At 37.1% G+C, this 22,693-nt stretch overlaps 1 protein-coding gene across 3 annotated transcripts in view; it reads right to left on the bottom strand.

Annotated features, from left to right (window-relative positions):
• The window catches only part of LOC137261481 (uncharacterized), an 82,012-nt gene that overhangs the window by 39,679 nt on the left and 19,640 nt on the right, over positions 1-22,693 (bottom strand). For all 3 annotated transcript variants that reach the window (XM_067799234.1, XM_067799235.1, XM_067799236.1), the window contains exons 3-5: positions 12,729-12,786; positions 6,178-6,249; positions 194-268 (exon numbers count right to left, since the gene is read on the bottom strand). In XM_067799234.1, coding sequence (XP_067655335.1) covers positions 194-268; positions 6,178-6,249; positions 12,729-12,786 — 205 coding nt within the window. The remainder of the gene's footprint in view (positions 1-193; positions 269-6,177; positions 6,250-12,728; positions 12,787-22,693) is intronic.

The raw sequence follows: 22,693 nt of genomic DNA, 5'->3' as shown, positions 1-22,693 counted from the left end.
GAGTGAGTGAGTTTAGTTTTACGCCGCTTTTTAGCAATATTCCAGCAACATCACCGCGGGGACACCAGAAAAAGGGCTTCACACATTGTACCCACATGGGAAATCGAACCCGAGTCTTCGGCGTGACGAAGTTTTTGGGAGGTAATGGTGCCCCTAACCCACACTTTAATACAGGACTGTCAGCATCTCTCACCTCTGTTTGGGCAGCAACTTCTTGGAGTTTCTGTCTGTGGGGCTGAGTGGTGCCTGTGGACTATGTGGTGGTGATCTGCAGAGGAAAAGCACTGATATAGTGAACACCTGGTGTCATCATTTTCAGAATTATCTTGTGCAGCAGAAAGTGTTTGTCAGATATTCATAACTGATTTATATATTCTCATGCATTATGTCTGAGTGAGTGAGTGAGTGAGTGAGTGAGTGAGTGAGTGAGTGAGTGAGTGAGTGAGTGAGTGAGTGAGTGAGTGAGTGAGTGAGTCAGTCAGTCAGAGTATTTTTCTTCCATACCAAGCAGGGAGTGATTGTCATGATCTTGGTGACCATCAAGCAACTGATTAGTAAACCCTCAATAATAAATGACCTGCACTCTAAATCTTGTAAAGGAGTGAGTGAATTCAGTTATACACTGATTTTTGGGGGGACACAGAAAAACGGGCTTCAGCAGACACTGTACCAACATGTGGAATCACACCCTTCTCTTCATCATGACAAGCAAACACTTGAACCACTAGGCTACTCTCCCCCACCCCGCAAGCAGTGTTGATCATTCCTCAGCTCACCAAGTAAGATCACCTGAATGACAACAAAACTGGCTGGGGACATACACAAACTCAGAATCCCACGGGTAATGTATACTCAAGGTTATCATTGTTATAGCATGTAACTAACTTCCCTGTTGAGAGCAGTGTTCAGTCATCTTATCAACCAATGATATTTATGACATGTTCTTGCACTCAAGCAAGTGTATCCACAAAGCATGAATGGATTTGTAAAAGTGAACATTAAACCTAACAAATGGAAGTTGTACAAACATGTCTCATGGGAGACGACATCTAAACAAATATGAGTCAAATGTACACATTTATATTAGAAAGCTTGTCATTATATGGTATATATGTTTAACACTTTGTCACTCGAGCAAAGATTTTATTACTTCTGTCACAGGTAATTACCCTTCAATGTATACCAAAGTCACTGTGTTCTGTAATCTGATTGGTTGAAAAACATGATCAAATGGTACTCGCTTCCCTGAAATTGCATGACTATTTGCTGCATATTGACATGTGGAAACATTGCAAACAATCATTTTGTTGTCATCCACAGTGGTGACATTATTCAAATCATATTGTGACGTAAAGTTGGAATGACGTCACAAATGAGCAGTTCCAGTTGCTACCATGGAAACCAGCTGAAACAGCCAGCTGATGACACTTCACTACTGTACCCGCACCTGGAAATTTTTCCAACACATGATGTTTATCTCCTAATCTTATGACGAATCACAGGTTTTCAGAATCTTATGAGCATGACATATTGTAGTGGAAGGGTTCAAATGACAAAAAATATACAGTGATGCAGAAAAGTAAGAATGTATAACTGGGAGATAATGCATCACATTTGACTTGAGTTGCTTTTTAGAAGTAGGGAAGTACAACACAGGCAAACTTTATGGATTACAACTTTTTTATTTTGTGACGGTGCAGTTTCCATACAGATTCTTGTAATGTGCATTCCTGCTTGAGAAGAGCATACAAATCTGTATCAAAACATCACACACATGAAATAAAGAAGTTGTTGTCCATTAAGTTTGTCTATATTGTGTAACATTTGGTCTGACTAATATGACTAAATGCCTGACTAATATTTATGCAGTTCCAACAACTGCAACGCAGGTTAAAAGCATTAATTTAAACACAAATTAGATGTATCTGCAAGCTTTAACGATACAAACTGCGATATTATTTTCCATTCCAATTTTTCATTATCTTTAAGGTTATATTTGACAATACTTCAGCAGTGAATTAAAACAGTAAGGAAGATGTCAGGAGTCATGAGACTTAAAGGGGCACTGATGCGGAGCAATTTCCGTGGACTGGTGTAAACTTTTGTTATTGTTTTTCTCCCGTGAGTACCCGGATGATATCCCAGAATTCGTGACTGGTTCGTGACGTCTGCTGCGCAGTCCGTGAGCGCAATTGATAGTTTAATTATAGACAGATCAACTGAGGTGAAGTCATTTTTACTTCATTCCAAATGTATTATGAAAACAAATGAAACACTTTGAAGGTTAATCATCTGCCCGTGGCAGAAATGGTAAAAATCTATTAGGACGGAAAACGTCTCTATATTTTGTCTCATAACCCTAGTTAGTTTATTGTCATACTTGTATGATTCTGAAAATTAATAAAAGAACACACGATCTGCTTATACTCATAGTAAATTTCTAACATAACAGCAACATTTATACATTGTATAGAATGCCAATGTGGATCCTATTTCACACACATACGCGATCTAGTGTGTTTTTTTCTGTCATACAGATTCTGCTGAATGCTACAACAAATAAATTAAAACAAAATGCAAAAAAATGAATGTAAAACAGACTAATTTTATAGCAATGATGTCAGGCTACTACCTTGTTCAGGAATGTATCCATCAATATCCACGTAAAAGAAATCGTATTCCATTCATCTGCAGCTGGTAAGTAATCCTGCTCTGTGTCGCGTGTCTTACAACTGTCTCATTTGCGAAAAAGTAACACATCGTTTCACGTCTTTCGTTGGTGAAAACCAGATAAACCTCTGATTGGTCTCCCAAGATAGCACACCCGGCAACTAATTGTATGATGTCCACTATTCTAAGTAATTTAGTTAACCAATAATGAGCAATCAATCAATCAACGCAAGGGTGGTTAATTCTTTGAAGGGAGGATGTTGTTTTTGCACTTACACTTTACGACAGGGTGTAGTCATCTACACACACTGCCTTTTGACAAATCCGCTAAAAGATAAAAGTAATTAATCAATCAGTGAGTTATCGGTTAATCCTTTGATCGATGTTTGTTTTTGTAACTTAGTTGATAAACCCTCTTGCATCACTTACATGCACATATTACATAACATACAATACATTTGCCATTACAGACCTTAATTTATAATGTATTTACTAAAGACAGGAGAAATGCCAAATGGGAACCTTTGTTGAGTAACCGAAGTTGTGTTACTACTAATTATACCTGTTATAAATTCATGAATTGACCATAAAGAGAATGATGACAAATAGCACGTGTAGGTTTACACCATCAAACGCGAGTTACAGCAAGGAAGATGTAATCTCTGTGTCGCATGCAGCCTGAAAACACTATTGGGCCGAAACTGTTTTGAGGATACCAACGGAATTTCGTTACATAAGGAATACACACGGGCATTTGCTGTGTACTTGGGTAAATAGGTGAAATAAGGGTTTTTTACGTAAGAAAATGTTCAGATTTCTCTACCAAAGGCAAAGTCATCGTTTTTTGTTTACGAATTCAAATAAATCAACTATGTGTTTTTATTATCATAAATAGCTACCATAGCTACCAAAATTTTCGTAAGATATTTGCTATCACAGCTGAACCAACACTCAGAATTACCTAAATATAAAGCTTTGCAATCTTCCGTACTGAAACAAATGGCTACGTGCCTGTAGACATCATATTTTCATGTAACATGATTAAATATCAGGTTAAAAACACTGAAATAGGATCAAATTGGATCAGTAACTATACCATCCAAGCATCCGAAAAGAACTACACTGCTGGGATATTTGGTTACGATCAAACAAGGAATACCATGGATATTTTTAAAGAAATGGCATATGATGGGCATCCGGCCTCCCGACTCTTTAGGTGAAGAAATTCTGCTAATATGGACAGGAGCCCAGTTCCTTTGTCCGTCACGGTCGAAGGCGCGGGCGCTGACCAATTTGCGGTTTGATTTCGTAATTAGACCGTTGGCGAGAAACATTATTCGCTCCGCATCAGTGCCCCTTTAATGTTTGAAGTAAATTATGAAAATGCCACATGTGTATCCCTTCTGTGAGAGAATAAGTTCAGTTTTACACTGCTCTCAGCAATATTCTAGCCATATGATGGCAGCCTGTAAATTATCAAGTCTGGACCAGGCAATCCAGTGATTGACATCACGAGCATTGATCTACGCAACTGCATCATTATGATATGTGTCAACCGAGTCAGCTGGCCTGATCACCGAATCCCATTAGTCACGTCTAACAACAAGCATGGGTTATAGAGGATCAACTCTAGCCTGAATCTTCATTGGCCACAATACTGTGAAACTCTTCAGATTGGGTATGGTGTTGACACATCAAGAAACGTACTCACACTAGATGAGTGAGTGAGTGAGTGAGTGAGTGAGTGAGTGAGTGAGTGAGATGTATAATGGATAACTTCTTTTTTGTACTTTATGACCACCTGATGAAAGTGCAAGAGTTAGTTCTGAAATGTCATGACAAAGAATACTAATAAGCTGTTATCCATAAAATGTGTCATGTATCCATAATCACATATTTCAAGATCATCTGAGGGACACAACTCTGCACAGGTTATATTGGTTCCTTAGAACTAGTGAATGTAGCATGCTGGAAATACTGGCACAGATAATCCCTTGTTTTGAAATCTGTCACATTCATAACGGGAAGTGTGAACATTGCACCCAACCCTAAATGTATTTGAGAACTCTGTATTGATGATTAAGAAAAAGAACTGAGCAAGTTGCCAAGAATGTTTATCATTAAATAATTGTGCACCATTTTGTTCAGAAAGTCAACATATCCCTTGCAACTCATGAAGCTACTCTCATCCACAGGCTTTTTTTATGTGAATGATTCCAAACAGATTTTTGCTGGTGCAAAACATAAATATTTGATTGGTTCATTCAGGGGCCGGAACCTGTGACAGACTGTTGTAGGGGGAGCACCTGTAACCTGGTTGTGCTATTGATATGGTGCCATCATGGAACTGAAGTTTCCGTGTCAACACTTATTCCTCATCATGCTTGTATTATTGACAGTCAGCAAATACTACTGTCAACACCACCATGCTGGAAAAATGACTGGATCAGCAAAATTGAGGTATCATCTTTTTGATGGTGGAATCAATGTTCCAGAGTAGGCTACAGTGTTTCGGCAAGTATTTTCTTGGCATAACTTGATTCTTGTTTACCAGACAGTCACCCATTATACAAACAAGACATTTTAGGATGTTGCAATCTATCATTTTTATGTAATTAATTAGTTTCTATCACCTGACATCGCATCAACGTCTATTCTACCATGACTTCAGTAAATACTGGATTGTGATTGGTTAATCAAAGTCATTCAGAGGTATATAGTCACGTTATATACCTCTGATTTTCCGACACATTATGTATTTGTTTATAATCTGAATAATGTGGTTATGGTAGAATGGAGATAAACGTAATGTGTTGGAAAATCAGAGGTATATAACAAAATTACAATAGCTCTATATTTTGTATTTAAAACTTCATGCTACGTGTTCGGTTTTAACTCAAATTTAGAGCTAATATAATTTTGTTATATACCTCTGATTTTCAAACACAGTATGTTTATCTCCTAATTACACACCTCTGTTAAACATGAAATTTTATGATGTTCCAATCGATCATTTTCCAAAATTACATTTTCATTTAGTAACATGTCTATGTAAGACACATATCTATTTCTTCAAATTACTGACAAATGTCTAGAATTTACTAAGAAAACTGATTTTATGAGAAGCAGAATCAAGAGATTTCAACTAAAAGGCAATCAAGAATATCTGTGATAAGGTTAATAATTAAAAACATAACCTGTTAACGATAATCTACATAGGAAATGTATTATCTTTTTGCATTGCATCTTGGGACAAAACTCTGCATAGCAAATCATGATTATTAGAACGACTAGGTCACCAAGAAACTCCTCCCCAGGTTATTCTGAGTGTTACAAGGGCATATCTGGTGACATTTTGTGCAATATTTGTCATGATATACAACCATAATGTTGCCAGGAAACAGAATTTCAACGTTCAGACAAAATTAACCGTGAAGTCATGAACAAGTTGTTTCATACAACACAAATGAAAAGGTTTTATAAAACGTGATATAAGGGTATGCTCACCTGGAAGTTGTATCATACAGGGATGGCCGAGCACTTAGTGGGTGGTCAAATGTCGTTGTGCAGGTGTTATGGCTGAAACAAATGGAAACAGAAACAGTTAGAAAGTTTGTCAGATGTTATGACATGACTCATGACACATGATTTCTAAATTACAAATAACAAATTCTCGTATCCATGGTTATAATGGAAAATGGTAGGAGGAGCTAACAGAAAATGACATAACATTTTAAAATAATGTTTTTGAACCTAAAATATGTTATCTATGAATGTCAGTGCTAAACTAAGAACTTCAAAAGAGTATCGCAAATTCCTAGAATTATTTGTATGTATAATTCAGGTAATTGCCTTTGTTAAGAACAACTCGAATGATGAAATATACATTAAACATACTGTTATTGGCGTGATAGGCAGTAAGAAATTTGACATTTTCAAACAAAATATTGATTATTTTCATAAGCTGTTACATGATTGTGTACATCCTTAAAAACAACAAAATGTAACAAAAGTTTTCCACCCTCTGATTTATGAGCGATTGATTGAGTGAGTTTGGTGTTAGACCCCTTTTAGTAATATTCAAGGAATATCAGTGGGGGACACCAGAAATAGGCTTCACACAATGGACCCATGGGGGCAATCGAACCTGAGTCTTCATTGTGACAAGCAAACGCTTTAACTACTAGGCTACCCCATTTCCCCATGAACAGTGATTTATGAGTAATACAATGTAATTCAACAAAAAAAAAAAAATCGTATTTTTTGTCAACTTTAATGGCTTCAACTTGGCTATAAAATGGTTTCACAACTAAACAGTACACACTCTTCCTTATAAGGCACGACAGGATGGCACAGCCAGGTGGCTTGGCAGGTGACAGTTTCCTCTATGGTGATGCAGCAGTTAAATAATTCCATGCCTGCAGGGATTTTCTGTGTACTTGAGGGTCATGTACTTGAGGGTCACAGTGGGATGCATGCTTATAATTTTCGTTGCATCCACAGTCAAATTTTGTCCCCATGGGCCACAGGAATTCATGTTCTATAAATTCCTAATGTCTGTCACTCCTAAATCCATCTTGCCTTCACATGACCAACTCCTGTCCATGGTTATCCTCTTATTAAGTGATCCCTACTTCCTTGTTCAAAGGTTGACATCTTCTATTTCATTGTGTAATATTTCTTTGAATATGGAGTCATAGAGACATTTCCTGTAATGCTATTTTGCACATGTCGAGAAAGTGTCAAATTACAAATATAAAATAGAGGTGTCATAAATGTCTTTCAAAGGCCTCACAAGTTATTTTAGCTCTACATGTGTTAGGAATTTCACAAATTTGCATGTTGAAAGTTGTCATTTCTTGAAAATATAGCAACTAATGCCAAATGCAAAATTTCACAATATTCCAGTTATTTGAAAGCAGGCTGTAAATATTCAGGTCTTGAATTGACAATCCAGTAAATGCTCATTGATCCACAAAACTGGGATATGATAACATGAATTAACCAAGTGAGTGAATGAGTGAATTTGGTTTAACGCTGCCTTAGCAATGCTCCAGCATCTGATTTTATATGATTTGTGCTTTTTCACACATATCAATTACTATTTTGAGTCTTAATGCATTTGTCTCTTCTTTTTTATACACAAAACAGCAAACGTGACTTGCTGAGAGTGAGTGATGAGTACTTGGCTGATGGGTAGTTGTCCTTTCTCTAAAATTCTCAGCCTATAACAGAAATGACTTGGATTGCTTGTTAGAGGTTTTCAGTGAACTATGGTTTCAACATCAGACAACTTCCCATTAATGTTATGGCTGCTTGGTTATGCACAAAATGTTGAAAATGCCATTTCAAGATACATATCGAACCGTGACTTTAGTACTGAGATAGTATTATATGGTCAGGCACTTGTGAGACACCCATACACTTTATCCTATCTGCCACCTATGATAAGCTTGGGGTAATTAGTCGAACAATCTCAGCCTGACTCTTTGGGTGAAGTATTATATGTAAAAATACAGGAGTAAAATCTTAAAAGAATCTCTCATGAACGATGTCAATTTAGTTCAGAGTACATGAGGTTTTGGCTGCTAATAAAATACATTTAAGTAAAATTTTAAGATAAATCTCTTACCAATGATGTAAAATATGAGTTGACAGAACACATTATTCATTTTAAGAAAACAAAATACATTTGTGTAAAATCTAAATAACAAATATCTCACCAATCAGAAGTTGAGAATTTGAAACTGCATCTGTGATACACTGAGCTCAGTCACGGTGCAAATATTCAGCTATTGAAAACAGCAGCAAGGACTGTCCATGACAGGAATATGTGTCCAAGTAACAGTCATCACTGGTCATGTGCAGGCACCATTACCTGTGGGTCAACTCACGGGACAGGTTACTGTGATCACAGCTCTCTCGATGTGATCAGCGTGACCCCAGGCCATGTTTTTACTACTATGTATTATTTTCTGGATCAACAATCATTAGGAACATTACTGCAAGGCCAGATATCAGTGGAATGTTTATCTTAATGTGTATTTTCCACACAATAACAATGCATGTAGATGTAATATGTTATTCTGCATTCGGCAGACAAGTGGCATTACATCATGTTAACAGCTGACTCTAGGGTACTTGATAAGGTTAAAGTGAGTAAACAAGGTTTCATACTTGATATAGCAGTAGTGTCTTTGGTTCAGACAAACTAGCAGTCGGCAGTCAGTGCACCAGTAATACTTCCTTGATAATGGTGATAGAAACGTAGCTTACATTAATTAACAAGTGTATGCCACTAATAATTGGCAATGTCCCCCATCACTAAAGAAGAATGGAATATTTATAACATATTCACTACTTTTTTTCGTTTTGCTCATGCACAAGATGTGTGAAATGACTGGTGTCTGGATAATCACCCAATGTAGGCTGTTGACAAAATTGACGACATTGGTTACAAGGTTTTAAGGAATAACATTAGTTAACTAGAATAACATTAATTAGTAGTTTGAAAAGTGGACAAAGTGTAGTGGTGACCTTGAAAACAAGGTCAAGGTCACCCAAATCAACTGGTGTCTGCAAAATCCCCCAATGTAGGCTGTCATCAAATTTGAAGACATTTAGGGTACAACAGTTCATGAGAAGAAACGGGACGTACGAGCGTATGTATGTACATACAGATGCTGATGAATAGACAGTCCCCTGTTCCGCATTGCGTGACAATAAAAAAGAAGTTGTATACTCATAGAACTCTGCCTATTGTTCATCACACCAACTTCTAATTAGCGGTGTTCTGACTGAGTGAAATAACATTGGTTGCAGTGAATGGACGACCAAGCAATCAATCACATTTTCTCGTATTTGAACACAATCGAAGATGGAAGTACTGTTATAGTCTTTGAAACACTTGATGATGGAACATATCTTTGAAGTTTTCAAGGCTGGAAAGGTTTGTAATTCCTAGAAACCTCCCTTCACTAACTGAAAAGTAAGGACTGAATACTTCTTGGAGACTCCAGGATGTTTATATTCATCACTTTAGAGTAGCAGTGAGTGAGTGAGTTTAGTTTTACACCGCACTCAGCAATATTCCAGCTATATAGCAGCGGTCTGTAAATAATGAGTCTGGAACAGACAATCTAGTGATCAACAACATGAGCATCGATCTGCACTGTTGAGAACTGATGACATGTGTCAACCAAGTCAGCAAGCCTGACTGTTAGTCGCCTCTTACGACAAGCATAGTTGCCTTTTATGGCAAGCATGGGTTGCTGAAGGCCTATTCTACCCCGGGACCTTCATGGTCTTTAACATAGCAAACTGTATCATTGTTATGCATATATGCAACAACCCGGAAGGGCAAATCTGAAAAAGTGACACTTATCAAGTCTTTTTGGTGACTTTCTAATGAAGCAATCATCAGTTGTGAGATTTCAACCAATTCCCAACATTACTTATAATTTCTGCCACTGAAAGTAGTTGAACGATCGTCTGCTGACATAACAGTCCTACCTACAGCAGTCCTCCAGACAATTTTTCAATATCAAGAGTATGTACTCCTTATTTTTTCAACATAGAAATACTGGAAAATTTTAAGTGTACACTTAGAGTACTGAATGAAATTTAATGGAGTACCAGTAATCTTGTGTTTCATTTCATACATGCACCACAACATCGCTACTCTTGGCCTTGACAAGTCAATGAATGACAAAAAAACACTTTGTCACATAAATACATCTGTAACTGATTCTGCGATCACACAACAGTGCAGTGGTGCACATCTGCTGTGTTCTTTTAGATTTTTTCCTGCTGTATTATGCATATTTTTTACCTGTACATACGCCGATACAGCCCTTATCTGAAGCCCTGTTTAGTAGTAGTTACTACTTTAAACAAGTGTGCACACTATTGGACTCTATTCTGCCCAGGAATCATCTTGCATGTGTGTTTTGTGGCTGGACCAAGGAGTTTGATGTCAAAATCCCAAAATGTTTCAATATTCATAAAAAGACTCTGCCAGTAAGAGAGAACAGTGTGTGATTCTGGCTATAGTAGAAGATTATGTATGTGAATCTCTATCGGCCAGAGATGATCCCTGGAGATTGCAAAAAGGGGAGCATACTTTGAGTGAGTGAGTTTAGTTTTATGCTGCACTCAGCAATATTCCAGCTATATGGCAGCGGTCTGTAAACAATCAAGTCTGGAGCAGACAATCCAGTGATCAACCACATGAGCATGAATGCGCAATTGGGAACCGATGACGTGTCAACCAAGTCAACGAGTCTGACCATCCGATCCCATGAATTGCCTCTTACAACAAGCATAGTCGTCTTTAATGGTGAATCGAATGGGGGAATTAATGACACAATTTAAAACCAATTTAGAAAACAAATATGCGGAAATACACAGATCTGCAGAAAGTTGCCATCCCTGTCTACATGTTTACATACATCAAGCAAGATGGATTATCTTGACCACAAGTGTGGACATGATGGAGAATTTTTCACAGATTAACCTGAAACTAACCTCACATTTGTCATACCACTCAAGCTAGCTGACATATGGTGCAAGAAAAATTCCCAATGTGACAGTGATGGAGTCTGTTTCTGTGGCTGATGATATCTAGATTCATATCTTCCACAGTGACACTCAAAGATATATGAATAATTTGAGAATTCATGTGTCCTAAGTCAGGTGCTACTGTTTAAATAAGTTCATTTATCAGTAATGTTTATTGGGGAAGCTCACCTAGGCATTCAATGAAACTTAGTAACACTGACTGCATTTTAATTGGGTAGCCATAAGCAAACTAACACCCAATTCAGTAAATAGGTATTGCCACAAGCATTGTGTGAGGGAAGAAACGATAAAACAGACACATTGAGGTTTGGCTTTGAGGCTTTTTGTGTAAAATACCATAAGATCAGCTACTTAAAGGTTGTGCTAGTAACATAAGAGCCTATGGGACTAATTGCTGAGGCTTCTATCCTCCTTTGCCATCTTCCCAGAATAAAGCATATCTATCTCTGGCTTAGATCAAAAGAAAATTAAATAGACAAGTGGCATTGTATGTGTATGGCTTGTATCCATGTGGGGAATTGAAGCCTGGTATTTGGTGTGACGAGCACACACTTTAACCACTACCTTGACGTTTTAGAACCTATTCTTTGACTTCTGTTCTTTGGGGACAATCAACAGACAGATACACTAAGAGTTCCTAGTATGTGATAGGCCTCAATCTGCAATCCAGTGATCCAGCTACAGTCTTCATCATGGGAACTTTGATTTGCTACTGCAGAGAAGGTGTCCATAACATCAAGAGCTGACAAGACGTATGCCAAAAGATGACAACATGGCCACAATGCAGGTACAGGATAAAGAGAGTGAATGGACGGTGTTTAAAAATAATTCATGTGTATTTTATGCTAGAATAGTAGAAAGTATGTCCAGTTGTGTTCGGTTCATAACCCAAGCCTCTTTAGCCCTATATTTCACATGTACTCCAATGACTGGAGCAGATTCAGGTTTTTGGCTGTCAATACACATGAAGGAATCCACATGTCACATGCGTGTGTGAGTGAGTCTGACCATCCAATCCTGCTGGTCGCCTCTAATATGACAAGTATGGGTTGCTGAAGACCAGTTCTAATCCGCGTCTTCACGGTGACTCGCATTTTACAACAAGCATGGATTAATGAAGACCAGTTCTAACCCAGGTCTTCATGGGTGACTCGCATCTTACAACAAGCATGGGTTACTGAAGACCAATTCTAACCCAGGTCTTCATGGGTGACTCGCGTCTTACAACAAGCATGGATTACTGAAGACCAATTCTAACCCAGGTCTTCACGGGTGACTCGCGTCTTACAACAAGCATGGATTACTGAAGATCAATTCTAACCCGGGTCTTCACTGGTTATCTTGAAAGGAAGCTTAACAAGTATCATTGTGGAATTTGCCTTGAGATGTATTTTTCAGTTTTTACTCAATGGCAAGCTAATCTGAAGCTCTGACTTGACTTACATAAGAATTAAAAAATACTGAATACAGCTACTTACTCAAGAAAGTATAAGGTTCCATCCAAAGTGACAGCTTGCTCCCAGCCTGGGGGGAGGTCTGAAAAAAGGCAAGGAAGGACATCATTACACTACAGCAAAATGGCCTACAACACTGCAACCATATAGAGCAAAAACATCATAAATGATGCAAAATTAAATATGAGAATGGTGATGGTAATACAATGAAAGTAAACAAATGAGAGAAGAAAAATAAACAAGGGTTGTTAATGAATGTTTCATTGATTATTTCGGAATGACACTAAACAGATGCACTGCAAACATTTCAATTTGATGAGTAATGCCTATGCATGATTTTATTTTGGTCCTGTTTTTGATAAAAAATTCAATTTCAGTTTACCCATATTCATCATAATTGAGTGAATTTGCTCTTTTTTCCCTTTCATGAAGGAAAACTGGAAGCACCTGTTACTTGCAGAAAGCATTTAATTATCCAGCATTTTAAAATGTTCATTGTTCTATGTACTTGTAATCACGATGATACTATATTTATCATATATATAGTCAAGACTACATAATAAATACAAAACAACATATGTATACTTGTATTGTTCTCTGGTAATTATTGACTTCAGCTAAATATGCTGAATTCTTAAAGAATGTAATCAGTGAGGTGTAAAACATGTTCTGTTGTAAAAACAACTCGGCATTATACTTAATATCATGACACATTAAATGTATGTTTTCCACCAACAAGCAGGCATTGTATACCAAACTAGCCTTAGGTTATGTACTATATGGTCTAGTGGTTAATGCATTCGCTCATCATGCTGAAGGTCTGTGTTCGATTTCCAACAGGTGTACATTGTGTTGAGTCCATTTATGTTGTCTCCTACTGTGATATTGTTTTCATATTGATGGAATATTGCTAAAAGTGGCTTAAAACCTAACTCACTCACTCACTATGGTTGAATGAGTTTGCAGAGGGTCATGACAAAATAAACCTGGACAAGGGGTCCGGTCATCCAGAAATATATGACCTCCAGCCCTCCCCTATCCCACTATTTTATACCTTCACGAACATTATGTTGGATCTGACAGGATTCATAGTGTACCATGGTATGTGCACTGACTCCCTGTAACTGGACTAACATGCCAGATTCTAAACAGCTGCAGTAAGAGTTATAGTTTTTGGACCAACAACTTATCCCTACTTCAATATCAGTGCTGAAAATAAAGGGGTAGTCAATCATAAAACATATTATTCTCATACAGATCTTCCAATAAAGATTATCTAAGCTTTTAATTTCAGCCAGTTTTCCTTTGTACTCAAGTCCTTACCATGTCATAATGCATCTAGGCCTGGGGATATTACTGCAGTATCACTGTGGGGGTGTTGGGGGAGAATTTGGACTATTAAATAGGGAATAGATGAGTATGAGTGAGTATGATTCTAAGCCACACTCAGCAATATTCCAGCTATAAGGCAGCGGTCTGTAAATAATCAAGTTTGGACCAGACAATTCAGTGATTAACAACATAAAAATCAGTTTACGCAACAGGGATGTGATGACATGTCAATCAAGTCAGCGATGCTTCTTACAACAAGCGATAAGGGATAGGGTTTTCCTCCAAACGTACAATTGACAAGTTTCAAGGTGTTTATTGTGGGGTTTTTTTTTCAGACTGCTGACTAATATAAATTACTGTAAAGACTGATAAAAAAATTAACTAACAATTAAAATAATCTCAGTAATTTTATAAGACTTTTGACAAAGATATGCTGTCACCAACATACTGCTAAGCTCAGTTCAGTTTATTCTCTTAAAAACAGTGCCAGTGGTACAACAAAAGTTATGCATCCAATAAAGACCAAGATCAACAGATTTACATGATTCAAACATTTAAACATAATAATATATTCAAATGTGTTAAAGATCCTCACAGACATTTCAAAGTTGATAAAAATTTAGGTGATAATGTTTTATACAATTTTATGAGGACCTGAAATAATATGTTGGAACATCAAGTGATCATTGTGAGGAGAGCTTTACAACTTAAAAGATAGGGAAAATTGTGTCCTAGTAAAAAAACAGTCCTTTCTCATGTAAAATAAATTATATTTGAGATTATACTTTCACAGTGAAGTTCAGAGTCTTATATCTTTCATTGCATTGAGTCCCATCCAGTTCTCAAACCCACACCCTCAGAGTCAGGCACCTAATCACCAGCACACAAATTCATCCGTCTAACACGCAAACTCAGTTGGGACTCAACCAAACAAAAAGAACTAGAATCCATACTTTACTGAGAAAGTGCAAACACAAATATAGCATGTTACGTAGACCACATTTTAAAATGGCATTGTGTATTCATAGTCCTATTTCCCTATAACTTTCATGTTGAAGTACACAAAAAAGCAGCGTACATCGTTGAGCCCAGTGTATGCACTGACAATGACTGCATCACCTTCACCAGTGTTCACCACTGTCTTCCTTGTTTGCTTTCTAATTAGGTGTCCTATGTGCACAAACAGTAGCTTGTTTGGTGAAAGGCATTATGGTTGAAATGTGACGAAATTCAGCCATGGGGGATTTACAGCCACTTTGTCCTCACTACGTCTTAAGGGGTTCTGTGAGTGGGGGATTTACATTCCTGTGTTGTAACGGTTACCTGGTCAGTTACCTGCTGATTAGTAACTCACCTGTGGGCAGGAGAAGTAATCAGATATCACTGGGATGATTAATCTGTTTGTGGAAATGGTAATATCATATGGAATGTTGTCCATTCAGCATTATGATGTTTGGATGATGATTAAACTTCCTTGAAATCTTTTGCATTTAGTAAATAGAAGTGAATCAATCTACACGCAACTCAGAATACTAACAACAGACTTTAAATACTTCTCAAAAGAAGTAAAGGGCACTGATTCTGATCAAGTACATCATGCACAGAAATTAAATGTATCAAATGGTCTTGTATTCCTTTTTTTCTTTGAGCAGTATACATTTATCAATTAAAACTTTCTGTATATCTAGCAGATTTTCTTCTACAGCTGCTTGTAAAAAGATTTATTCATCTACACAATTAGCCTTCATTAGATGAACCTCTGCACATACAACACACATGGAACAGAATCTGGTGTTACAGCATGACCAGAAGGCTTTAATCATCTCTTAAATTAATCCCTACTAACTGTGCAACATACTAAATAATTAGGTGATATTCAAAATATATTTTCCATATGTTTATGCTATTATCTCACTACCACAATATTGCATTAACTTATACACTGAACAACAAATAAGCAAAATATTGTGTAAGCATTTAAGACAAGAAAATGTACATTCATACCCATAGTAAAGTAAACAGGACAATGTAAACAATGCAAATATCAGATAAAAGCATAAACAAATGTCAGAAAACTAGTATCTTTTATTCTTATGTTAAATGACAAGAGTTAAGATCACAGATGTTGAAATGCACAATTCTCTGTTCATTTTCTACATCTGACATTTCTGACAGTTGACATGGTTATTGACTTCATGATAACTACATAAAAAATCTTTTGCACAATCCTCTAAAAACGTAGCAGCATATAGAAAAAGTCAGTTGTGCATTACCTGTATGAAATTCTTACACTCAAATGAAACACTGAAACAACTGATGCTTGCGTTTCTGCTCCTGCTTCAGCCAAATCTACTTACACTAAACAGACGACAACAGAGATGACTTACGTCTGCTCAGGCCAACTTACATTGCAGGGGATTCAAACTAATCCTGCAGCAAATTGTATGCAGAAACATGCTAAATCTCTAAGGCAGGAACATCCTTCCACAAACAACTCAAAAATACCTGAGACAGAGTCCACCATCTTGCGTCTGGTCTGAGACTGGCTGCAGGAGTGAATCAATGAATGCTGGTGGGAGTATGCAACTTAGCATTTACACCAAAAAGTCAATCGTTGATATCTCCAAACACTCAGAGAAACCAGAAGGGAAGTGTCAAAGGTCCAGATCAATTTTCACACACAAATATGTCTTCTTCAAAGAAACTCTCAAGCATTCAGATTCAAGTTCATCAATAATTCTTGAATGTCACAATATTTGAGCAACACACTCTTCCGATTACACAAATGAAATCTCTGTGAAATAAGTCCGGAAGCCACTTGATTTCAACAATCCATGATAAACTCCCAATCAGTCTGCCATAATCTCATGCAACAGGTAACTGATGCAAGATACTACTGCCCCAGTTGGTTTGCTGAACCTCCAGCACAGCAAGCTTTACACTGGCCAACTGGCCACTAGATAAATACCACAATCATTACCACTAAATATTATCCTTGCATACAGACTCCTTGGTGTCTATACAAATGCCAGGTTAAATGCTCCTCTGACAGGCAGAGTCAACACATTCCTCTCATGCCTGTCAGTGGCAGGGTGAGTGAGGGACTCTGCATATATTGTCAGCAATATCTTAGCCATTACCGCTGACTGTCAAGTGTCAACAAGTGAGTGATGGCAATTTTAACACAGTGCTGGATAACCATTTCCATTGCATCACAGCTTGTCAACTTAATGTACAACTGAAGTTCATAATGTCACCTTTTAAGTTGTACAGCTGTAGTCTGTCACAGACCTTGCTACAACTGTATACCACACAGCCAGTGAAATCTATAATTATTGATAACATCATTTGGACTCTTAATATATTATTTTTTAAAAATAATTTGATACATTTTCCACAAAATTTTTTCATTTCTGAATCAAGATGCTGGTCTTTGATGGAATTCACCAGCTGTCTACTGAACACGACCCATGAAGATCCATGTTAGCATTGATCTTCAGTAACCCATGCTTGTAGAAAGAGGCAACTAACAGGATTAGATGGTTCGGCTTGCTAAGTTGGTTGACATGTCATCATATGTCAGCTGCGTACATCGATGCTCATGATGTCAGTCGTGGGATTGTCTGGTCCAGACTCAACTGTTAACAGGTCACCATCATATCACTGGAATATTACTCAGTGTACCATAAAACTGATCCTACTCACTCACAGAATGGTAAACATATGAGATCTGTGTCACTGTAACTTTTCTTTCTATACATCTTAACGCTGATCTTCCAAAACCTACATCCTGGTTCTTACTTAATTAAAGAGTATTTTGAATAAAGAAAAGAATATAGAATTGAATAATGTTTTCAAGACAACTCCACCTTTAATCCAACTGACACCCCTAGTCCTCAATGATGAGACACTTAACAGACATAAAGCATGATTTATTTCTTCATGGCCACTGTCATCATGTATATGATGTTATCAGAATTTCAGGCATCACTTATCTACACATGAATCATCACAACATTTATTGAAGGAATAGCAGGTTTACATTGCTTTTAGCAATATCATGGCTGGGAACTCCAAGCTTATAGACTTCACACACTGTACCCATCAGGGATATAGACCCTTTTTCTGGGTGTGAGACATAATCCCCAAGAGTTAATCCACTGATTTCATTGCCTCAGGCTAGGGAACTGGCTTTGCCTACACCTCTTATTATATCTGTTAATGGCAATTCTGTATCAATATCAAAAGATATATATTAAAATAATAATGAAAAAATATATCGATAAAAAGTGAAATCTCATAAAAGTAAGCATTCACGTTTAAGCAAGAGTTGTGTCTTGGTGTTCAGTATACATTATATATATTATATATTACATACAGGATGAAATTACATTGTATATACATCCGGAAAGGAAGCACACTGACTGCATCAATTATGCTGTAACATTAACACTTCTCGGAAAAGAGGACATCTCAGGGAGAAAAGATTCCGTGTCACTGTTACCTCAGATCAGACACACAAAGTCCATGAAACGTATCATTTAAAACAAAAACTGTTGGACATCAAAATGATCAGAACCAGAACCACATGAAGTCATGGGCCCGTAAATTATTTCCAAATGAAAGAGTATGTTTGTATGCCACGGAAAATAATCCAGCAATATCAGAGTTGGGGACACCAAAAATAGGTTACACACCTTGTACCCATGAAGGGAATCAATCCTAGATCTTCAGTGTTATGAGTTAACAGTTTAACCACTGGGCTAAATGACCGCTTCAAATTATTTCCAATTCCCATTGTAGGCTCGGCTACATCAATGTTGCTTAAATGACAGCAAATGCAGTTGGTACTAGTATCCTTTTGTGACTGTTAATGATCGTGTTTTGAGTATCATAACATAAATTATGACAATTGTCCAATAAGTCAAAAGATAAGCAAACACAATATTCAGCAGGTCACCCATATTCATTACAATATAATCATCGCAGCTCACTTCCAATATTGAAAGATGAACAAAAAGAATTTAGTCAGGGTGGAAATAACTGATTGCCCTAAGTCCCAGCATTTTTACCTTTTGGGCAAGCAAATTTGTATATCACACTTTACCCGTGTCCAGTTGACATTCCTATGTCAATTATGTTGCTTAGTTTAAAAATCAACAAGAAAATTGGTCAGTATAGTGGAAACATTATCAGGGCAAATGATTTCACAATTGTCACTGTACCTTGCACTAGCAGTTTTTAAGTTATGTACACCCCTGTTAGTGCCACATCATCTTACCCTGTTGTCTGCTGCATTTTATCTAGCCTTGCTCCTTCTCCACCCACTTCCCCACCATGAACAGTTTTAAAAACTACCTTCCTCACCATCCCCTGACCCCATAAGGAACAACCTTGCCTCCTTCACCGAACTTTAAGTCCCTCCCTCAGCCAGCATAGCCTCCCTCCACTTTCCCCTTGAGTATGTTGACCCTCGAGCCTGATTGCAGTGTAAACAGAACCCGCTTTATCTGTGTAATGCATTGTTCTAGATAACAATGTAAGTAGCAACATAACCCCTTCTACCAGGCCTGCCAGAATGGGCGGAGTGCCTTCCTGGGTCTAATTGAGTTGCTGGGTGACTCTCACCATCGTGCAAATGTTGGTTTGTCTGTAATATAATTCTTCACACATCTTCAAGATTTGCATGATTTAAGTTAACAAATAGTTTTCGGGTACATACATTTCACATGGATATTTTACATGAAGGTTAGTACATGAAATCAACCTGTATCAGATACAAAGGTTCTGTAGTCAACCTGAGGGAAGGTGGGATAGCCTACTAAGTCCAGGTTCAAGCATTTGCTTGTCATAGCAATGACCAAGGTTTGATTCCCCATATGGATACAATGTGTGAAGCCCATTTAGGGTGACCCCTACTGTGATACTGCTGGAATACTGCTAAAAGCGGTATAAAACTAAACCCACTCACCTACTAACTTATTAACCTGAAGATATTTACAACATTTAACATTATGAAGATCTGGTTATAATTCTAAAATAAATAGTAAATTACATCTCAGATCTAATGATTATCTTATTTTTTACACAATATATAACAATTATAAAGATTCGTCCACAAACATTACTTTCAATGGATACATAAACATGACATAATCTTAGGTTATATTTGAGAGTAAAGGCAAGTGACAATAACTTCAAAGGGATGACAAAACAAATGGGCAACAATTTGGCCTTCCTTGTCGTGAATGACAAAAGTTTATCACAAAACCAGGACTACCCGAAGTGTATATTCAAGAAGTTGAGAAAACGTGCTGGTATGCTAAGGCAGGGCCAATTTTATTTCCTGTTTTATGGAAAACCTAAAGGCAGGCGGGAAAAAAAAAAAGAATAAAATTTCCAATCAAAGTCATATTCCTTCTAAACGCTCAAAGTATTTTACTTTCGGCAATTTCTGAAGTGAATATGGGTGAAAAAAAAACAAGCAGCTTAGGCGGATCGGTAGAATAAGAAATAAAACTGGCCTGGCCTGGCCTAAAAAGGAAATGAATTTACAAATGATGCCACACACATGTTCTTTTTAAAAAAACTGATAAAGTTTATTTTTCTTTCTTTCATTATTTAGTGATGTGTATATCACACTGATTGTGTGTATCATGTTGAGTATTGCAGACTCACAAAACTATTACAGTCATCCCTCGCAACAGCTGAACTGCGATCACACTCCTACACGAAATAGAAAAATAGCTCATCAACAAATCCACTGTTTACAGTCAGGAAAATAATGTAAACTAGTGACATCCAGTGCGGATGGCAACTGACTGTGTTTATCGTACATATCCAGATGCTTAAAACATGCAGGGTTTTCTCAATAATAATCATACCAACTGCAAAATATCGTAGTAGAACTTATAAACGACAAGACATACCATCAGTCGAGTACTTACAATGTTTGCTGTGACGCAACTAAGCGCGGTTAAACACAGTCATTCGATGGTGTCAGAAAACACATTTTTTTCATTAAATTCAATCCCATTTTTATTCATCAAAACTGTGGACAGAAACAACGGAGACACCAGGGCACTACCTCATTCCATACAACTTCTGCTTACCACATTTGTGAGGGTCCGTTTTTCGCTCCTCCCGCGATAGCACCAATTTCACATTATTCTTAGCAATCACAAACAGATTACAGCCACATAACCCATGGACTCCAAGACCCGTGTTATTGACTCATTGAAGTCAGTTTTTACAGTTAATTGACCAACATTTTGTGTTTCACAAGCAAAGTTGCAAGTACCACGGGTAGTCAGTGGTGACTTGTCAAACTGTCTCCTACGTAAAATGTATCCAGACAGGTAACGTCCTGTGTTCATTGTTAAGCTAAATGTGTCTACAGTAAATACGCATATACTAATCCAATAGCAATATATAATATATCTATTACAAAAACTGCTTAATATGTAAAATATTCTGACAATGGAATAGAAAACATTTGATGTAATATTATTGGATCGTTTTAAACTGAACCACCAGTACATTGGACTAAAACTTCTGTACACAGCTGATTGCTATTTCTGGCTTCGTTGAACAGGTCGCATTACAGGAACAACAATTAATTTATCATGTCTAGTGATTTTTGATTGCAAGTTTCATGTACATATGTATGTTTTTATTTTCAAAGTTTGTTTATTTTCACCTTCAACAATACGATATAGTTTTGAATAGGCACAATACACGAAATAGCAGTTTTGTTATGTCCTTGGAAAATACGATTTTACTTGGCCTTTGTTCCACATTTTGTAATAGGTACTATAACACGGATGTCTTATTATGCGGGGGTTCATCCATGGACCCCAAGACCGCATTATGGCGAGGGATGACTGTACTATATAAAACACAGCAGGGTTTAATTCCACTGACAAGATATGTATAAAACAATTAAACAAACTCATTTACAGTGTTTTTCAACATGATAAAAATACTATAATCAGAACCTATCAAAATTGTGTTTTGCAAACTTCAAAACACACAATACATATTAACATATTTGAAATAGGTATATATTTTACACAGTCTACTGAACTAAATTGTGTTCAGAACTCATTAAAGCTAAAAAGATACAAATCAGCTGGTCTAATATAAATGTGTTAACTTTCCACATTATCCAGACGACAAATTATGCAACATGGGATACTAGTATACAGTTTACTTGTATGACACATAGGACACTGACATGACAAGACAGGCAAACACAGACTGATCCTACCCTTCAACACTAGACACTAAATAACATTTTAAGCAAGTCAACACTAGAGTGAACAGAGCTGCAACAGCATTCAGAACGAGTAATGGAGTTGAGGTGAGTTCAGATTTAAGGTGCTATATAATGGCAGGGGACACCAGATATGGGCTTCACACATTGTACCCCTGTAAAGAATCGAACCCGGGACTTCTGCATGACAAGCAAATGCTTTAACCACCAGGCTACGGAGCCTCAACAATCAAAGCCCTCTATTTGAATTTTGGGACACTTTCAAGATTTTGAAGTTTAAACACCACAGTTATGACAAGAATTAATTGACCATTGCTGACTTGCATGATCACTGCAAGTACACATTCCTTGTGTAATAACACACATGCTCATTTAACATGTG

The sequence above is a fragment of the Haliotis asinina genome, chromosome 14 (assembly GCF_037392515.1).
Source record: "Haliotis asinina isolate JCU_RB_2024 chromosome 14, JCU_Hal_asi_v2, whole genome shotgun sequence".
Taxonomy (NCBI): Eukaryota; Metazoa; Mollusca; class Gastropoda; order Lepetellida; family Haliotidae; genus Haliotis; species Haliotis asinina.
This window is presented reverse-complemented; position numbering and strand designations above follow the sequence as displayed.